Genomic DNA, 20,530 nt, shown 5'->3' on the forward strand with positions numbered 1-20,530 from the left:
CCCCGTGTCACCACAATGGCCCGTGAAAGATCTTGGTCATTCTACCATAAGTGCAGATGGCTGATACCACCTAAACACGCATACATCAAAAGCCGTGAGGGCGTAAAAACTCGAATCGTATAAACCAATTCATGTCCAATATAGGCAATTAAGACCTGACGGACAATAAGCCCCTTAACAAATAAAAAAATAAAATAAAAAAATTAAAAAAAAAGCTTCCCGGTACAACAATACATTTCAAGTGATAACTGTGATACTCCATGCTTATTACTCACTGAAAGCTGTATACAGTGATTCCAAACCTCTAAACAAACAAAACATACTCCGTTTTCGGTATGGGTCCATACTGGGCATTGTTATATTTAGTCAAGTTTTGACTAAATATTTTAACGTAGAGGGGGGAATCGAGACGAGGGTCGTGGTGTATGTGTGTGTGTGTGTGTGTGTGTGTGTGTGTGTGTGTGTGTGTGTGTCTGTGTGTGTGTGTAGAGCGATTCAGACTAAACTACTGGACCGATCTTTATGAAATTTGACATGAGAGTTCCTGGGTATGAAATCCCCATACGTTTTTTTCATTTTTTTGATAAATGTCTTTGATGACGTCATATCCGGCTTTTCGTGAAAGTTGAGGCGGCACTGTCACGCCCTCATTTTTCAACCAAATTGGTTGAAATTTTGGTCAAGTAATCTTCGACGAAGCCCGGGGTTCGGTATTGCATTTCAGCTTGGTGGCTTAAAAATTAATTAATGACTTTGGTCATTAAAAATCTGAAAATTGTAAAAAAAAATAAAAATTTATAAAACGATCCAAATTTACGTTTATCTTATTCTCCATCATTTGATGATTCCAAAAACATATAAATATGTTATATTCGGATTAAAAACAAGCTCTGAAAATTAAATATATAAAAATTATTATCAAAATTAAATTGTCCAAATCAATTTAAAAACACTTTCATCGTATTCCTTGTCGGTTCCTGATTCCAAAAACATATAGATATGATATGTTTGGATTAAAAACACGCTCAGAAAGTTAAAACAAAGAGAGGTACCGAAAAGCGTGCTATCCTTCTTAGCGCAACTGCTACCCCGCTCTTCTTGTCAATTTCACTGCCTTTGCCATGAGCGGTGGACTGACGATGCTACGAGTATACGGTCTTGCTGAAAAATGGCAGCTACTTGACTAAATATTGTATTTTCGCCTTACGCGACTTGTTTTTGTATTTGTATACGTAACGAAACTCATTGTCGGATTTTGAGGGTGCATAATTCTTAACTTAGTCTCGTGCTTGATTATACACACGAGTAAGGCCCCAGCATGCTAACGTACAAAGCAGTGTCTGTCTGTCTCTCTGGCTGTCTTTGTTTGTCTGTCTGTCTGTCTGTCGGTTGGTCTGTCGGTCGGTCTGTCTTGTCGTTTTGTTTTTGTTTTGTGCATGGTTCTATTTTGTTGTTGACGAAAACGTGTGTGCCTCATTGTGGGTAAAATATAGTAACTAGATTACTTCTGCGTGAGTCTTTATTAGTGGTATTATTTTCACATTTTGTGGAACAGTCATGTTAGAAGCAGAACTGGAAACATATACAACGACAGGCACTTAATATAGAATGAAGGACTCCAATTGGTTCGTTTTCAGTAAAACATTAAAGCTTCAAACATTAATCTTCCGTAACGCTGGAGGAAATCCGGAACGGGGATGAGAGCGTAATTTATTTGTCAGTTTAAGCACCTCTGATTGTGATAAGGAAAAAACACTTCTCGTGACTATTGTTGTCCTGATTTTACTTCCCGGTGTTTCAAGTGTCCGCTCATACTCTTTTCCCCTTGTCAAGTGTGTGTACTGCGTGCTACAGATTCAATGCTTTACACAAATACGTTTTAATGTGGGACCTACTTCAAACCCATTTCAAAACATACCAATGAACACATGTATGATATCTAACATTAGTCGGATCATAGAGACTTGAATGACAAAAGCCTCACCAAAACTTTTTTTTTAAAGAAGGCAATACGAAATAATTATGTTTTGACTTGTGGTGTCGTACCGATCTTGTCTTGGTCTCATGTCAAGTTTCATCAGGATCAGTCGAGTAGGTGGGGTGTTTTTCCGAAATCGCTGTACACACACACACACACACACACACACACACACGCACGCACGCACGCACACACACACACACACACACACACATACACACACACACGCACGCACACGCACACACACACACACACACACACACACACACACACACACACACACACACACACACACATACACACACAGAATAGAAGATGCAGATCTTCTATTATAATACAGGTGATTGAATATGCATTTTGACAATAAGGGCTCACAGTCACTGCGTTTACCTCATTTTGTATCAGACGATCGTATTTGGAAGCCTACATTAACCGGACACGACATCTAACCATACTGATAGTTACCACATTTTCAAATACAATATACACAACCATAACGCATCGTCGCATTTTTATTGTTGAAGGTTAAACGCGAGAAAGATACACTCTGCTGAATCGAATTTAAGAGGAATATTGCTTCCAACAGAGCCAGACTAGGTGCTGCCGTTCCATTGTGTGGTCGCAATTTTCCACTAAATATTATTCCGTTTGCCAACACATTATGAAGTACTGATCAGATTGTTATTGCCTGTGCTCTTTCTTAACACATTTTTTAAACACACACATCCATGCAGCATTAAAAGGGTATCGCAATGCATGCTAATTATTAGTCACTTTAAAAGAGAGACACCGTCCACTGTTGTCACCAATAGCGATTAATAACTGATGTATGAAACGTGCAATTCGCTAATTATAAAGAGGCGTCATTTGGTAAATTTGATAATTGCATGCTTTTGTGGTAATACCTCTGAAACACATCAAATTTGTTTCAGAACATGTCTACGTTCTTACAAAATGTTCAAAAGCTCGTTAACCACCGACGTGCAGTTACGAACGGCATGCATTGCTTCCAAGAAATGAGTTCCTTTTTCTGTGATTTCAGCTATTATTTTGTCGTGTGTCTCGCTTCAAGAAACATCATGAAACTATGAACTGCTTTTGTTAATTTCTATTGTATCAGGAGTTTGTTCATTGTTTCCCACTTCAGTGAAATCTCGACATGAAGGTTGCTCTTGCTGTGACTGTGACTGTGGCTGTGGTAGCTGCGTTGGTTAGTTCGACAGAAGAAACATTGTCTTGTGAGTAGCAATTGTGAATGAATGAATGTTCAGATTTGCTCATAATGGGTATGACTCTTGTTTTATCGGTTGCCGGTCGTTTATTTTTTCTCCATAATGCAGACATAATGTTGTTGATTTTTCCTAAACTTTGTAATTATTCACAAATCTTAGATTGATTTAATGTTCGTTGATTGTTTTCCTTTACAACAGTGTCTTGTGAGTTTGGGCGGGATGACATGTGTGGCTGGACAAGCGTAACAAACGAAACGAACACGTTGGAATGGACTGTTGGTAAGACTTGCACCGCTCGCATGCTAGCGTGCGTGTGCTTCTATCTTCTTGTCTGAGTGTTTCTCTGTTGTGTGACTCTCGTCTTTGTTGTTGTTCTTTTCTTTCTTTGATGGTGTGTTTTAACAGCATATCTCTCTTCATGTGTTGTAGTTAAGCATTTGTGGCTGATTCATGATGGCATAGATCTGAACCCACATATTACCTTATGAGGGCCCCAAAGGGTTTAAAATCGTGATCGTGATTGGTGTTTTTTTACCTTTCTGTGACCGTGATTGCCAAAATTTCCATTTCTGTGATCGTGATGGGACTTTGCCCGTGATCCGTGATGACAAAAAAATCAAGTCTCGTGATCGTGATTGTCATTTGTTTTCGTGATCGTGATGGGCATTTTTCACAGATGTATCACTCTATGAGTATGATCCTCTATTCGTCAAGGAGCTAATCCCGATTGAAGGGAAGCAACAACACATACAGAAATATGATTTTGACAGCAATTGCTTCTCTTTAAGAGAACCAATCCAAAAAAAAGAGAAATCCAATCAGAAGGCGAATTGCAAAAGTCTGCCAAACTTCATCCAATGGAAGGGCTTCGTGCTAAAGTTTTGAGTGCATTCAGTCAAATTCGAATTCGAAGATCAAAAATGGCGTGCAGCAGTACTGTCATCGAACTTCTGTTATATTTTGTGGATTCAAGCCAGACCAAAGCAGGCGGCGAGAATGCCTTCCTTGGTGGAAAGGTCAGGGCCTGTATGCTTATGGGGGAAGTTCGCGACAACTCCCGAAGTTTTGAGTGACATCGGAAGTACTTGCCTCACTTTCGTATGCATGGGCCGGAAAAAGGGTTTACCTCGAAGCAAAGCGAGGAAGTAACTCAGGGTATTTTGCGACTACTTCTAAAGTTTTGAGTGACATCGGAAGTACATCCTCACTTTCGCATGCATGGGACGAAAAAAGAGTTTACTTTGGAAGCTAACGAGGAAGTAAATGAGGGTAAATGTACTACAGCCAGACCCAGTAGTAAACACGCTACTTCCACAGTTTCTCAGTGCAAAAAGGCAGGGCTTTTCTTCAGTTTTTCATGTCAAACCGAGCTGACGCTCCTAAAGAGAGAAAATAGAGGGAAAAGTCGTATCTTCTGCATGCATTTCGTGCACATTTCCCTGAATACAAACCTGAGTTGCCAGCTTTGACTTTTGTTTGTTCTGGGTCATTGGCCACCACTCTTTCATTCCCGCTTATACGAGGGGGTTACTGTGTTTCTATGAAAATGGGCGTCGTTGTGTGCATGTGTGAGTGTGTGTGTGTGTGTGTGTGTGTGTGTTTGTGTGCGTGCGTGCGTGTGTTTGTGTGCGTGTGTGTGTGTGTGTGTTCGAGTGTTGAAGTGTAAGTTTCTGCTATTTTTTTTGTCATTGCTTTATCTGTGTGTGTGTGTGTGTGTGTGTGTGTGTGTGTGTGTGTGTGTGTGTGTGTGTGTGTGTGTATGTGTGTGTGTGTGTGTGTGTATGTATTTGTGCGAGTGCCTGTCTGCCTGTGTGTGCGTGCGTGCGGGTATAATTGTGCGTCTGTTCCTTCATACGTTTGTTTGCGTGTTCGCGCGTGCCGTGTGTGTGTGTGTGTGTGTGTGTGTGTGTGTGTGTGTGTTTGTGTGTGTGTGTGTTTGTGTGTGTGTGTGTGTGTTTGTGTGTGTGTGTTTGTGTGTGTGTGTGTGTGTGTGTGTGTGTGTGTGTGTTTTCGATGTTATGTGTGTGTTCGACGGTGTGTGTGTGTTCGACGGTGTGTGTGTGTGTGTGTGTGTGTGTGTGTGTGTGTGTGTTCGACGTTATGTGTGTGTTCGACGGTGTGTGTGTGTGTGTGTGTGTGTGTGTGTGTGTGTATGTGTGTGTGTGTGTGTGTGTGTGTGTGTGTGTGTACCCACTCCCCACACTATGATGAGCTGACTATTATTTGCGCCTTGATATTTTATTCATGTTCTTACGTTTTATGCTGTTTATTGTGATTCACCACACCCGAGTTTATCGTAATTGAGATAATAAAGTGTTCTATGTCTATGTATTATGTCTAATACACATGCACACACGCACGTAGGCTACAAAAATCCAATCTTGACTTTGAACTTTATATAAACATACATCCTCTTCACAATTAACGAGGACAAACGTAATTTACAAACACCTAAGTACAACAATTTTTCTGTTTTAAAAATTCGGACACACATTTTCTCAAATAATATGAAATTCGCTGAACTTATCTTCTTTTCATTACACCTTATATCTTGATTCCCAAAAAATGGAGTTCTGCCTTTTTAAATTTACCAGTAACACAAACATTCGCTCTGACCAAACTATTTTTGTCCAGCAGTTTTACCAATACACAATCATTAAAAAAACCACTACAAAAAGAGTTTTAAGTTAACCGACTTCGCTACCACATAAACAACCTTTTTTTATTGTCCCCAACATTCTGGTCAACGAAATCATTATTATAGACAGTCATTCTATTTAAGGACAATTATCACAGCTTTCGTTCAACCAGTTAAAAACAACAATTATAGTAAAAGCTACAGCGCGATCAACGTTTGCCCATTTACGAACTCGCGATGAGATTTGTTTCTTCTGGTCACCAAGCCTACCGTTTACAAACGCATGCGCACTAATTGGGATTCCCCCAATTTTCTCGACCTTGACCTCAGAACTCTCGAAGCCACTACTTCGGCGTTCAATTTAGCTCGTGCATACCGAGTAGCTGGCAACTTTGCTTTCGAAGTTCCCACTTCCAATGTCAAGGGCCTCTCGCTTGACATAATTATACGACGATATCGCATCTCAAGGGTCCTTACCCATCCAAAAGAAACCTCCAGCGCATACTACAATTGCAGGACATTCCGTTTTTAAAGGCAGCTCATTGGGAAATTATCTCAGACACAATATCGAAGACGTGAAATGCGTCAATCGAGCAACTGTCGTAACTTAATTGGCTACAATGAGACGGTCTCCTACCTTGCACCATAGACACGGACTGTGACATTCTTGTTTAATTTAGGTGAAATGCTTAAAACAGAGTGACTCAAAAGCGACAGTTCGATCAGTTACTGACCGAAAAAAACGTGCTCGAGTCATTCGGCGAAGGTGGCGAGCTTTCAAACCAGCACGACTGAATAACTCAGAATGCCTTTTTTCATCATGCCTCTATTCTACACGAGTAACATAGTGCAGTGGTAACGGTTCCGGACTCTCGTTCATTTGCTCCGGGTTCAAGTTCCGCCGGGAGCTATATATTTTTTATTAATCTTTTCCTTTTTAAGCCTCCGCAATTGCATTCCGGCTGCAAAAACCGGGTTTTGCCTCTGTGTTAATTTTATTCATTTGCAAAAGAAACCTTCCTATGCTTTGAAAAAATCATATCATGTCTTGAATTTCAACTGTACGCGCGTGTGTACATGTGTGTCACTACGGTGAGTATGTGTGTATGTGTGTGTGTGTGTGTGTGTGTGTGTGTGTGTGTGAGTGTATGTGTGTGTGTGTGTGTGTGTGTGTGTGTGTGTGTGTGACGTGTCACTTGTGTCATCATAGTTTCAGTGTGTGTATGAGTGTAGATTGAGAGAGAATGAGAGAAAGTGAGAGAGAGTGAGTGTGTGGTTATTTGTTTGTGACTGTGTGCGTGCGTGTATGGGTGCGTGTGTGCATGTGTGTATATGTGTGCGCGCGAGCGCGCGCGTGAGTGTGTGTGTGTGCAGTGTGTGGTGTGTGTGTGTTTATGTGTGCCGTCAGTGTCACTTGTGTCATAGTGTCAGTATGTGCATGAGTGTACGTTTGTCTGTGTGTGCGTGTGTCGTAAGAGAGAGAGAGAGAGAGAGAGAGAGAGAGAGAGAGAGAGAGAGAGAGAGAGAGAGAGAGAGAGAGAGAGAGAGAGAGAGAGAGAGAGAGCGAGCGAGCGACACTTCTTTGGCAATTTTGGACCAGACAGCGTCTTTATGTTTAACAGTTAGACTGTTCTGAAATTTGGACAGAATAACCGTTCTTTCGTAAAACACTTCTGTCAAGAGTACAGCAATTTCACCATCTGAAAAAGGTGCAGAACGCCCCTCCGTGTCTACTTTCTTTTTGAGCGGCACACGTGCCTTGCCATTTTCGTTGACTGCCATGTTGATAGAAACGTGCGCTTGCGTATTAGTAGGGATTCCCCCAATTTCCCCGACCTTGACCTTAATACTCTCGCTGTCACTACTTTGGCGTTCAAGTCAGTTCATGCATTGTGAACAGTCAGAAAGTTGACTTCGGGAGTTCCCACTTCGAAAAGAGGCCTCTACTTCCAGTGTTTCTTACTTCTAGTTCATGCATACGGGCCCAGGCTACGGGTCCGTCTTTCCGAAGACGAAATGTCAAGGTATGTCATCTATCAGGGCCGGACTAGGTAAGTACTAGGGTGTGTGTGTGTGTGTTACAGATGAGGGTCAAGGGGGCAAAGCCCCTTGGTGGGGGTCCAGGGGGCGAAGCCCCCTAGGTGGAGGTTGCAAGGGGGCGAAGCCCCCTTGAAGCTGAACGTTTTTTGATGTTTCTGGAGGGAAAGGAAGCCTCTCCTTGAACGAAAAAGGTAAATTCGACAGCAAGCTGTATAGGCAATGAAGAAGAATTGAGATTGTAAGGACTCATACTTTTCATCACAAAAATCGTTGAAGAAAAATGTCTTTCGAAAGGGGGTGAGAGGTGCGATTTCTCCTCGGAGTTCATGATGATCCAGATGCAACCCACCCCCCCCCCCCTCCCCCCCCAAAAAAAGCGTTTGGGAGGTACATGCCAGGGGGGGGGGGGTTGCGCAACCCCTGTAACCCCCCCCTCCCCCTAATCCGGCCCTGTCTATGTTGCTCTATGACTGTTCTGAATGGAGGCAAAGATCTTGAAATTTGTTCAAGATCTTTGAGTTTGATTGAGATCATTGACATTGTCGACATTGCCACGTCCGGCTGTCACTCGCTCAGTCGTGTGACCTCGACTGGCTCGAGATCGAGTCTGCGTGTAGCCAAAACCGAAACTAGAAATGTGTTTTTCATCCCAGCAACGTGGACACGCTTGGCATAGATTCTTTGCATTAAAGGCAGAGTAAGCCTCCCGTAAACCATCACAGATACGGTCAGGCTTTTACACACAGTACAAACACCCTTTCATTTAAACACTCACCAATTGAGAACATCCTAGGTGCCCTCCGTAAAGAGCGAACAATGTTCAAAGAATTTATTTTTGCGTGGTTTATCTTACCCCTGAGCCATCGTGAACCCGTGTGATCCAGTTTTCCCTTTTCACAATGCAGTCGTCATAGTTAGTCATTTGAATGCGACTCGACGTGAGCTTATCTACAATAGCACGTTTTTTTATGCACGAAACAACGGCTGTGGTTCACAAGAACTCTAGCGATGGCTTTTGACTGTTGAGAGGAACGGCGATTTGCACTGATAAACCGGCCGTCGTCTGCTACGACCCTTGCGTGACCCTGCTTCCGGGCTTTTCTTTTTTTAAACTTTCACAACTTCGAATTGTTCTGATCTTGTCTTGATGAAAAACGAATTCTTTTATGATTAAAGAATGTTTGTGTAATAAGCTGTCAATTTATTATTTAGATTTTAAAAGTTAGGTCTAGCGCAAAAACGAGGCGCCGTTGATGTTAACGGAACAAGTCTACGAAAATAAATTCTTGGAAAATGTCTCACGCTCGACAGAAAGCAGCCAGGATGTTCCCGTTCGGTGAGCGTTCAAATGGAAGTATGCTTGTACTGTATTTAGACGCTCGGGGAGCTCTGTGATGGTTTACGGGAGGTACAAATGAGGCATGAACTACATCCCTTATCTTCAACCAAAATACTTTATAAAAACAGGTAGTGAGACCATCAAGACCTGGGGCTGAATCGTTATTTAATAATCTAAGGGCAATAGTTAATTCCTTCCTGGTAATCTCCGAGTCCAATTCACCTTTTTGGTCATTGGAGAGAAATGGTATATTTAAATCTTGTACAAATTCGTTTGCGCTCATCTGGTTAAATTCCGCACTTTTTTCATATGAGTCTTTAAAAAATCGTACTTGTTCTTTCATAATCTCTTTCTGTGTAGTAAATACCCTCCCGTCGTCTGTCTGTAAACGATGCAAAATTTTCATGTTAGCTTTACTTCTTTCCAAATTCAAAAAATACTTTGTGTTCTTCTCACCTTCTTCTATGAACTGGACGCGAGAGCGAACTTGGGCACTCTGGGCTTCTTCCAATGAAAAGACCTCAAGCTCTACTTTAATTTTTTCTCTTTTCATTAACAGATTCAGATCTTGTGGATTATTTGCTAAAAGAGTGTCCGTTTCATCCAAATCCTTCTGAAGAGAAAGCTGGGAATTATTTTGTTTTCGCTTTCTTCCTGCTGCATAGGCTGTGCACAATTCCCGCATTTGAATTGTTAATAATTCCCATTTTAAGGAGTCACATAGACCTTTATTTTGCAACAAAAATGCATCAATCAAATTATTCATTAAATCAACAAAACCTTTGTCTCGCAATAACTGATTATTAAATTTCCAGTAAGAAGGTCCGCGTACTATGTTCACAAACTGAATTTTCAACTCAATTAATCGGTGATCTGAATGTGGTACTGAGACCATGTCACAAAATAATGTTTTATCAAACAAGCCACCAGAGAGAAGAATATAGTCAAGTCGACGGGCTATGAAAGGGCTCTTCCTGCTCCAGGAGAACTCCTTTTCGTCGGTGTGAAACAAGCGCCAAACATCATTCAGATCGTTACTATGCAAAACATTTTGAAAATTAATAACATCAGATTTTTTATGCACATGAGTTAAACACTGACTTTACTAACCGCAACATTGCAAATTTAAATCACTCACACACACACACACACACACACACACACACACACACACACACACACACACACACACACTCGCACACACATACCCACACACACACACATACACACACACACACACCCACACACACACACGCGCGCGCGCACGCACGCGCGCACGTATACACGTACCCACGCACCCACGCACCCACCCACAGACACACACACACACACTCACACTCACACACACACACACTCACACACATGCACGCACGCACGCACACACACCCACACCCACACACACACACGCGCGCGCGCACGCACGTACGCACGCACGCACACTAGTACACACACGCACACACACACACACACCCACACACACACACACACACACATACACACACACAACACACACACACACACACACACACACACACACACACACATAGGGACACTTTCAAATGGTCGAGGGTGCCCTTTCATCACGGGTGCCACTGCATTTACGAAGATAGTTATTGAAAGAAGAATGGTCAAAGGTTGATAACCTTTATCACAGGTATCCCAGAAAAAAAGGTCTGTTGCCCAACGTAGACTTTTATCACGCCGACCTGTTCAATGGCGCGAACGACGCATAGAAACTCATCGTGAGGGTTCAGGTTGGCTAGACGACCGCCTTGCTCCATGCATTCCGCGTTGGCCTTGAGCCATTCACACTCGTAGGATAACCGTAGTGTCATCATGAAAATAAACTCGACCTGAAAAGAGGTGCTGATGTACCGATAAGAAATATTATCTTCCTTGATTGAGCATAAATGTTAAAGTGCTTGTTTGATTTCAACCACACCTGTCAACGCTTTTGTCTGATGTGTGTGCAGAAGGTGTTTTATTGAACAGTGCATGAACTTTACTACATGCTTTCCGCGCAATTCGCTATCCTTTCAGTAACTTGTGTACACTTGAGGCGATTCTAAATCAACTATGTACAATTCGTGACGTCATACAATTCACGAAATGTAAGCCTTATCTTCTTTATCTTCGTGTGTATGTGTGTGTGTGTGTGTGTGTGTGTGTGTGTGTGTGTGTGTGTACGGGTGTGTTTGTGTGTGAGTGTGTTTGTGTGTTAGTGTGTTAGTGTGTGTGTGTGTGTGTATATGTGTGTGTGTGTGTGTGTGTGTGTGTGTATGTGTGTTTGTGTGATTGTATGTGTGTGTGTATGTGTGTGTGTGTGTGTGTGTGTGTGTGTGGGGGGGGGGGGGGTCAGACGATAACTGCTAAGCGAAACGCTCGAAAGAAGACTATTCGTTAATTGCACAAAAGACCATCATAATACATGTATAGCATTTTCCACAAATCCATACAGTCATTGATTTTTAAAACCGCGTTGGCGTTCGATGAAAACAATGAGTGTTGAGATCTGTGTCAAAGGTCATACTATGTTTGTCAACAATGAAGCATTTACCCATTTAAAGGCTTCCATTTGAATCGTAGATTGACGCCCGAACATAGTCTTATTGAATTCTTACGAAGCGATGCGCTTGGAGAACCGCATTACTCATTGCATTGGCTTCCATTTGAAACTTCTAGGTTATAATGGTTATAATAATTGACAACCGACAAAACCTTAATTAAAGCCCGACGGAGCGAAGGGTGGTTAAACATTCATATTAACATTTTAAGTGTTGAGCTTTCATCAAAAGAGTTATCAGTTCACAAACCAGGAGACGAAAACTCAAACAAACCAACAAACAAACCAACCAACTAACCAAACCAACCAACCAACCAACCAACCAACCAACTAACCAAACCAACCAACCAACCAACCAACCACACAAGCAAATAAACAAACAAACAAATTAAGATGAAGACAAATCAAACTGAACTGAGTTTTATGTCAATCAAATTTGAAAAGGTATGCACTTCAGCAAGCAATAGGGTAAACGATCAGATATATACATAAACAACGAATTTACTTAAAAAATAAAAATAAACGCAGATTATTTACTGTAAGCAGCTATTATTTTATGCTTAAACAACTAAGACATAATATGGCACACTGAAAAGAGAACATTGCATGCTTGCATGAAACACACACGTAGGTATGCAATACAGTACTAATGTATGTGTGTGTGTGTGTGTGTGTGTGTGTGTGTGTGTGTGTGTGTGTGTGTCTGTGTGTGTGTGTGTGTGTGTGTGTGTGTGTGCGCGTACGTGGGTGCGTGCGTACGTACGTACGTACGTACGTACATACGTACGTGCATGCATGCGTGCGTGCATGCGTGCGTGCGTGTCTTTCCTTGAAATCCAACGGGTATACACGTGATACTATTATTCATGAGGCCATTGCCCCTTATACAAGGATGTGAACAAAAGGGTAATTACATATCATTCCACTTAGGTGCAATCGAAACATAAAATAATGGTAATCGTCCTATAATAGGCTTATATGCTATTTATATTTTAATATTTATATACACTATCAGAGTTGTGAAAGAAACACATGAAAGTCAACAGAGATTTCCTTCCAAGATTTCACAAAATAATATCGTAGCAAAGCAAAAGAGGAGAGCATGAAATATCCCTTCACAAATAGCATATTGCGCACATCAGAACCTCCTCGGTTGGACCGAGATTTCAAAGCAAAGTCCCCGTGTGGGGGATGTATCACAGAGAAATCTAAACCTGAGGAGGACTACTAAGACCAGACGCGTGTTTCGATCTACTAATGTGTCTCTTCAGTAGTCTGCTGGTAGAGTTGTCAACCCATCTAACCAAGAAGCAAACCATCTTGGTAGCTTCTGTTAGCACGGGAAATTCTGACAATTCCAAGGTAAAATGGATATATCAAACAAAGCATTACACGGCATTTAACTAAGAGGTTACTACTTAACTTAAAGGACTCATACAAAATTTTATACAACGACATATTTCTGACAAACATTTACTGTGATGAGGCTAAGAGTAAGTTAAGTAGAAAGAGGGTTGGGTTTTCATGATATGTAATTGGAATAAGTTGTTCTCTTGAGTTGTTCAAATATGGGCAACTCAAAACAAAATGGACTTCATCTTCTTGCTTTTCTTTACAAACGACACATAAACTTATCGGTATTATGTCTTTTATAACGGTACACATGCACATCAATTGATCAATTACCGAGTCGAAACCGGGTCATTATAAATGTCGAAATAAATGTCTTGATATTATCAACAAAAGATAGAGTTTAATGTCATATACAGTACTAACAGTCTGAAAGAGAACAAATCTGTCACTATTTTGCACATGCTTATCCCATTCTTGCCATCTGCAATCGACTAAACTTTTGATAATAACACGCAAACAATATTGCTCATTTGCAACGCCCTGATTCAACCACACAAAACCAAAACTGTACTGATACCGTTTACAACTGATGCTTGAGGTCCAGTTCTTTTTTACCACTCTCAACCATTTTATATTATATTTAATATGATTCGTGAAGCAATCTGTGCTCATTGATCTTTGACAATATAAACCAATAACTAATGCATCTTAAAATAGAATTCAAACACATCGGGTATCTGTTCGTTTTGCCATATACTAGCTCATTGTGTGTTCGCATTCGAACTCCCTAGAACGTCTTCCATGCAAATAAATGGACTTTCTGTACACTGCAGAGCGTCTTATCCAGTCCCCATAGCTCAGCACCGTACTGTACTTGTGGTTGTACTGTTTACAAAAAACCCCGTCCAAACTAGAGGGTGAGTGCGTTTGAACGAGAGAGAGAGAGAGAGAGAGAGAGAGAGAGAGAGAGAGAGAGAGAGAGAGAGGGGGGAAGGGAGGGAGAGAGAGAGAAAGAGAGAGAGAGAGAGAGAGAAAGAGAGAGCCGAGAGAGAGAGAGAGAGAGAGAGAGAGAGAGAGGGGGGTAAGATTATATCAACAGTTGTGAATGTGATTGTACTGATCAGCCTCTGCCTCTCTCTGCTGATCGCGTGTCCAGTCTTCACCGTGCAGCTCACTGTACTCGTCCGGATCGTGCACGTGATCATAGTGACGCTGCTGAACCTTCTGCTCGGCTACAGACTCTCCTCTGACGTCAAGCTCGTTGTAGATGTCGTCCGCAGGGACAGAAGCTGTGGACTTGTCGTGGTCTTCGTCATGATCAACAACTTCATAGACAGACGCTTCAGATTGTGAAGCTTCTGGCGAAGACTGCGCGGGAATAGTGTTCTCGGCCAAAGAATACTCTGTGTCGTCTTGAAGGCGCGCCTGCTTCTTGTCTGCTGACTTTTTGGTGTGGTCCTCGGTGATATTTTCGTAACCAGGCTTTCCTTTTGCGGCGGTTCGCTTTCCTCTGGCTGCTTGTTTGCTTGCGTGCATTGTGCGCGAGCCATCGGCGATCGCTGCAGCTTTCCCTGTGGTAGGATTTGACATGGTTTTGGTTGGAGGAACAGCGTACTCGTCTTCGTCATTCGGGGATTCGACTCTACGTGGAGAGGTGTCGTCGGAGTTCGGAGTAGCTTTGGGAACCTGGTCGTCATGTGTGTGGTCATATGTGTCATCCAGGTCCTTCTGGTTCAAGGGGCGAGCTTGTGTGTGATCGTAGGTGTCATCGAAGCCTGGATCAGAGGCGGAGGCCTCGTTTTGTGCAACTTTTAGGTTTGTCTGATTGTAGTAGTCATGGCTGCCATCTGACTTTATCTCATTAGCAGGCGGTTCTGCGAATTCGTAGACACTGTCTTGTTTGCTGTTTTCACCGTTCTTTGCTACTTCTTTCGTCTGATCGCCAGTTGTTGCCAGTTCGTAAGCATCCTGAGAGTGGTTGTTCCCGGGATGTCTCAGGTTCTGGTGAGTGTGTTTGGGGAGTCCTGCAGAATTCACAGCAGTGGCTAGGTTCACGTAGGGTTCTTCTGGTGCATTGTAGATGTGGTCTGTATCCTCGTCGCTTTGCGTTTGCGCGCCTGGCATTCGGACTGTAAAATATATAATTCAAATAAAACTTAGATCAGGACTGGTAATAACTCGACTCAAGTCCTCTATCAGTCTGCTGTGAGAGATTTCTGAGAACTGTTCGATAATACAGCAAGTCGACCATTATGTCCGACTCTATTTCTGTCTGTCTGTCTGTCTGTCTGTCTGTCTGTCTGTCTGTCTGTCTGTATGTCTGTATGTCGGTCGGTCTATCGGTCTGTCTGTTGGTCTGTCTGTCTGTCTGTCTGTCTGTCTGTCTGTCTGTCTGTCTGTATGTCGGTCGCTGTTTCTATCTGTCTCTGTCTTTCTCTTTAAGTCTGTATGTCTGTGTGCCTGTCTTTCTGTGTCTCTGTCTGTCTGTCTGTCTGTCTCTGCCTGTCTGTCAAAATATAGTTTACCCTCTGCATCAAACATAATTGTTGACAATCTCGGTAACAAAAAGTGCAACACAATCATGGTGTAATGCAAGCAAACAAACCCTCGCATTGTTCAATGAAAACTCAATTAGGTGCTTATCTATCGTGTTGGGCTAGTTACTGGTTAGCGTTGCATGATCTTAGTTCAAACCATCATAACAAGCATTGATTAACAATTGTCATTGAAAAGCAGCACCATTAAAACAAAAACGTAAACGAACAATACCTGAAGTTATGAATTGGTCATCGGGCACATAGCCAGAGTTAGAAACCGCTCTTCGGGTGTTGTTCTGAGAGGCGGATCTGCAAGGCAAATAGAATTCAGAGTATTCATGTGTGTTTCAGTATACATCCATTTGAAAACCATGTAACCTACATAATTTGAAACTGTTACTCTGTTTGAGGCTGTCATTAATACATAGTTTGTATAAAAAAAATTACTTGTTATGTTTGCTGCAGATTATGGTCCGCTTTGTAAGAAATGTAATCTGGGCAGCAAAACGCTTCTTAACAGTTTTGCTCTACAGCCGTTCACGTAAAATACAATTCCCTTTATTCAGTTGTTGTTCAAAACTACAGGGTACGCTTGTGCGGATAATCGATTGCACCGTCCATCCATGACTGTCCACATCAATCAGCTTGAAGATATTCTAGGCTAGTTTTAAAGACACAATTACGATGAGAATGTTACGTAATGCGGGCTAATGAAATACACACACAAAATAAACGTGCAAGTCTCTGTCCGCAGTTTACTCTGGAATTTGCGCATCGATTATTTCTTGATATAGCTTTTTTTAGACAAAAAAATGGCAGGCATGAGACATAACGTAACACAAAATCATTACTCCTTCATTTCTTAAAGTAGATACAAATGTCTTGGTATTGTCTTATGCCTTATTACTTATGTATAGATTAATTTAAGTATTCATTAATTCATTAATTCACTAGTTCATTCATGAACGCATTCATTTATTCATTTGGTCATTCATTCATGAATTTCTTAATTAATAAATACATAAATAAATAATGAATCTGTGTATGCATTTCTTTATTTGTTTATCTATTTATTTATTTCCACGGGAAAAAAGGAGGAAAGCAACGAACGGGCGCTTGGCTTTTCTGAAGTAACGTGCCAGCCAGATTTTTGTTTTATCACCGTCCCCATTGCGTCTTCTTGAGACGAAGATGACGACAACCGCGATGACGACAACGACCAGGATGACAGCAATGGTGATACCAGCAATTGAGGCAGAGCCAAGGCCTTCTATGCTGGTAAGTGCGTCTGTTGCTGTGCTGCCTCCTAGAGGGAAATACATTAAGAATACAATCACAGTTTGTCCACTTTTTTCTTGTTTATTTACTGTTCAACCACAAGTACTACCAGCAACTGATGAGGACCTAGACTTCTGTGCTGTTGTTTGCAGGTGATGGTGTTATGTATTCTAGACATAAAGAGTAGAGACGTGGTTTTGTTTTCTGATTTTGTTCTCTTTTCTTTTCTTTGATTAATATTTTGTCCAAGCAATGGTCCAACAAGCATGTTCAAAAGCAAATGTTACAAACATCCTTACCTTGTTGTGTACTGTAAACATTAGAACTGGTTGTCAGTGTGCTAGTGGTGACTGTTGTGGGATGAGAAGTAGGAGGTTCGCCAGGTTCAACATAGTACACGATATTGTCCACGGCGATTTCATTGTAATAACCACAAGCGTTGTCTTCGTTGGATATTCGCTCACCTTTAAAATATAGCTATGTACACACACAAAAATACAGCATGGAATTATTCATCATGCAAAGATTCTCCAAACAAATATGTCTCTCTGTCTCTAACGTGTAAACAATATAGTCTAATATAAGATTGGTGTACATCATACATTGTTTGAAAAAGATATGTCTCTCTGTCTCTAACTAGTAGACAATATAAGATAGGTGTACATAATACATTGTTTGAAAAAGGTATATGGTTTCACTTCCTAGTAAATGCACTTACGTCTCACTTTCTTTTAAAATTCATTCTGCTTGTTTCAAAGTTAGGGAAATCTGCATTGTTTGCATCGATATGTCGAGTACAATGACCTGAAGTAATGTTACCGGATGCATATAGCAGAGTAGTTATAAAGTGGAAACAACAAAACTATAAAGCAGATGGAATTCTTCCGAAACTAACAGTAACAATAATACAAGCCGTTGTTCTATGGCTAATGTTTATTTACATGTAAAAGAGTGGTAAGTAACTTTTCGCCAAGTACCGTAGCGGTGTGTGTGAAGTAGCTAAAAGTAAGGATCACCTGTAACAAAAAAACAAGAGGAGGGAGGAGGTGGGGGCGAAGGTCGACTGAACAAAACACAACTGTCTTGAATGTACGAGATACACGCTTTGTGTGAGTAAAACCATTGATTGATAAACGCAGGGAAAAACACAATGAAACAGACAGACAAACAAAGAAGGAAGCAAGAAAACAAACAACTCTCATCCCTCTAAAACAAATAACTCATGCATGCGCATCCATTAGAAACGGAAAGAGAATAACTATCACTCATACAAAGAGGAAAACAGAAAACCTTGCAAATGCAATTAACCTTGTATCGTTCTCCTGTGCAGTCCAGATCAGATGAGGCTGTTTTATAAAAAGAAGCTGCTGTAGAATTCCATAATACTGACATAATACCGGCTTTCTCATGCAGAAGAGACAACCGGCAACCATTATCTTTTCCAAGGTAGTATTGGAACTGTAGTCGACATCGAGAGCCTGGTGACCAGGGTTGCAGCCAAGGACTGGCCAGCACACCTTGGTCCCCTGCGTCATGGCCTCCGACGTAGAGACGGGCGTAATAGTTCCGATGCCATGAATTCCCCCACCATGCTAAAACCAACCCAAATAAATTAAATGTTTAACACACAGAGACAAAGCAGACACACTAGCAGACACACCGAGGGACAGCCGAACACACCAGACACAAATATAGAATGACACAGACACACACATACACATGCAGGTACACACAGACACACACAAAACACACACACTCCAATACACACACACGCACACACACACACACACACACACACACATACACACACACACACACACACACACAGACACACACACACACACACACCAACACACACACACACGCACCAACACACACACACACACACACACACACACACATACACACACACACACACACACACACACACACACACACACACACACACACACTAAGGACGATCAGCGAGAAAATATTGGAGACGGAAAACAAACGAACTGACAAAAACACAAGTGAGTATGCATGCGGTCATAATTATGTGCTTTCAGATCTATGCAATCACGAACCAGCCACACATGCATAACTACAAAACATGAACAAAGATATGCTGAAAACCCGCACAATCAAAGAAAAAATCAAAACTTGACTAAATATAAAAAGAGAGATAAGAGACAAACACACAGACAGGAAGATAGAAGCACACGCACGCATGTTCGCGAGCGGTGTAAGCTTTACCAATCCATTCCAACGTGTTCGTTTCGTTTGTTACGCTTGTCCAGTCACACATGTCCCTCTGTCCAAACTCACAAGACACTGTTGTGAAGCAAAAACAAACGAACATTGATCAAGATAAGATTAGTTAATAAAATACAAAGCGTCAGGAAAAACACACACATTAAGAAGAACAGAAGAGCAAGAACAATTACAAGAATGTATTCCGCCATATAGCATAACGCCCATTGGTAGTTGTCCTCGTGTGGAAACATTCCTACATCCATACACTGCTTACATAAAGTCAAAAAGCTCACAATAACAACAACAACAACAACAACAACAACAACAACAACAACAACAACAACAACAACAACAACAACAACAACAAGTCAGAGTCATCACCGACGTACAGATAACTTAAATGAGTTCATCGTGTTTTAAAATCAGTTGTATAAATTATGCAAAAAAGCCCGACCGACAATCAATAAAGCAAGAGTCCCCGACAACAGACTGTCATCGGCCCGATGACGATTTGGGTCGGCAGAGCAACGATTATGATGATCGTGGCTTTGACGATGCCGATGATCGGCACATCGTGGTTCGCCGATGGGCCAACCTTGACGCCAGACGATGACGCAAAAAGAGTCACGCCGAGACAAGAAGAATCTTTCTCGGTACCGAAGACCTTTACAAGTGACGTAATTCTCATGAGTCGATGACCGCATCTGCGGGGGCATGACCTCATGTCCTTGCCCCTTCATCACTTCGGACATTTTCTATTTTTGGTGGTTTGTGGTGCCTAATTTTTAGTTTTTTGGTCATTCATACTTGTTATTGAAGATACGATTTAAAAAAAAGTGCGATTCGCTCTTTGAGCACACGTAAAGAGGCTTCCCTGTTAGAAAATTGCGAAAAAGCTTTGAACACTCTTCTGTGAAACAGGCTTTAGCTGCTTGTGTGGCATCAGTGGCTGAAAAAGAACATATTTCGTCAGTAATTGAGCCCGTAGTCGACTACAAGAAGCTTCGCGAAGTCTTTATACCGAAAACTCGCAGCTACGGCAAAGTAGGGGAGAGTCACCGGTTGCGTACCAGTTATCCTATTCGTACCACCCCTTTTCTGACTAATGCGTGTATGCAGGGGGCACAATCCATGCTTAGAGTGATGCTTTGATACACTCTGAGTACTTCCCATTGAAAAAATGGCGGAAAAGGCGTGCGCATCATCAAGGTGAGAAAAAAAAAAACCATTTTCAGATGATTTCAAGTAAAATTGGGATCTCTTTTAGTGAGCTGCACATCTGTGGAGGATCAAAGGAGTAAAACTGAATAAGTTGTATTCTAATCACTGCAGTGTTA

The 20,530-nt window shown here is 41.6% G+C and overlaps 1 protein-coding gene and 1 long non-coding RNA gene across 3 annotated transcripts; one reads left to right on the forward strand and one right to left on the reverse strand.

Moving 5' to 3' along the window:
• The first annotated feature begins 2,821 nt into the window (after positions 1–2,821).
• On the forward strand, positions 2,822–16,914 carry LOC138971290 (uncharacterized). Its single transcript, XR_011457211.1, has 3 exons — positions 2,822–3,216; positions 3,409–3,489; positions 16,775–16,914. It is a non-coding gene; the product is annotated as an uncharacterized lncRNA (long non-coding RNA).
• LOC138971289 (uncharacterized) lies at positions 14,194–19,365 on the reverse strand. Of its 2 annotated transcripts, none has more exons than XM_070344003.1 (6): positions 19,166–19,365; positions 18,267–18,550; positions 17,258–17,435; positions 16,791–16,986; positions 15,913–15,989; positions 14,194–15,272 (listed from the first exon to the last, which is right to left on the reverse strand). In XM_070344003.1, the coding sequence occupies exons 1-6, from the start codon at positions 19,167–19,169 to the stop codon at positions 14,236–14,238; spliced, it is 1,776 nt and encodes a 591-aa protein (XP_070200104.1). In that variant the 5' UTR covers positions 19,170–19,365; the 3' UTR covers positions 14,194–14,235. The 2 variants fall into 2 exon arrangements, with proteins under 2 accessions (XP_070200104.1, XP_070200103.1); XM_070344002.1 differs by having other exon boundaries at positions 19,194–19,362.
• Between the last annotated feature and the right edge of the window lie 1,165 nt (positions 19,366–20,530).

Source organism: Littorina saxatilis, linkage group LG7, assembly GCF_037325665.1.
Source record: "Littorina saxatilis isolate snail1 linkage group LG7, US_GU_Lsax_2.0, whole genome shotgun sequence".
Classification (NCBI taxonomy): Eukaryota; Metazoa; Mollusca; class Gastropoda; order Littorinimorpha; family Littorinidae; genus Littorina; species Littorina saxatilis.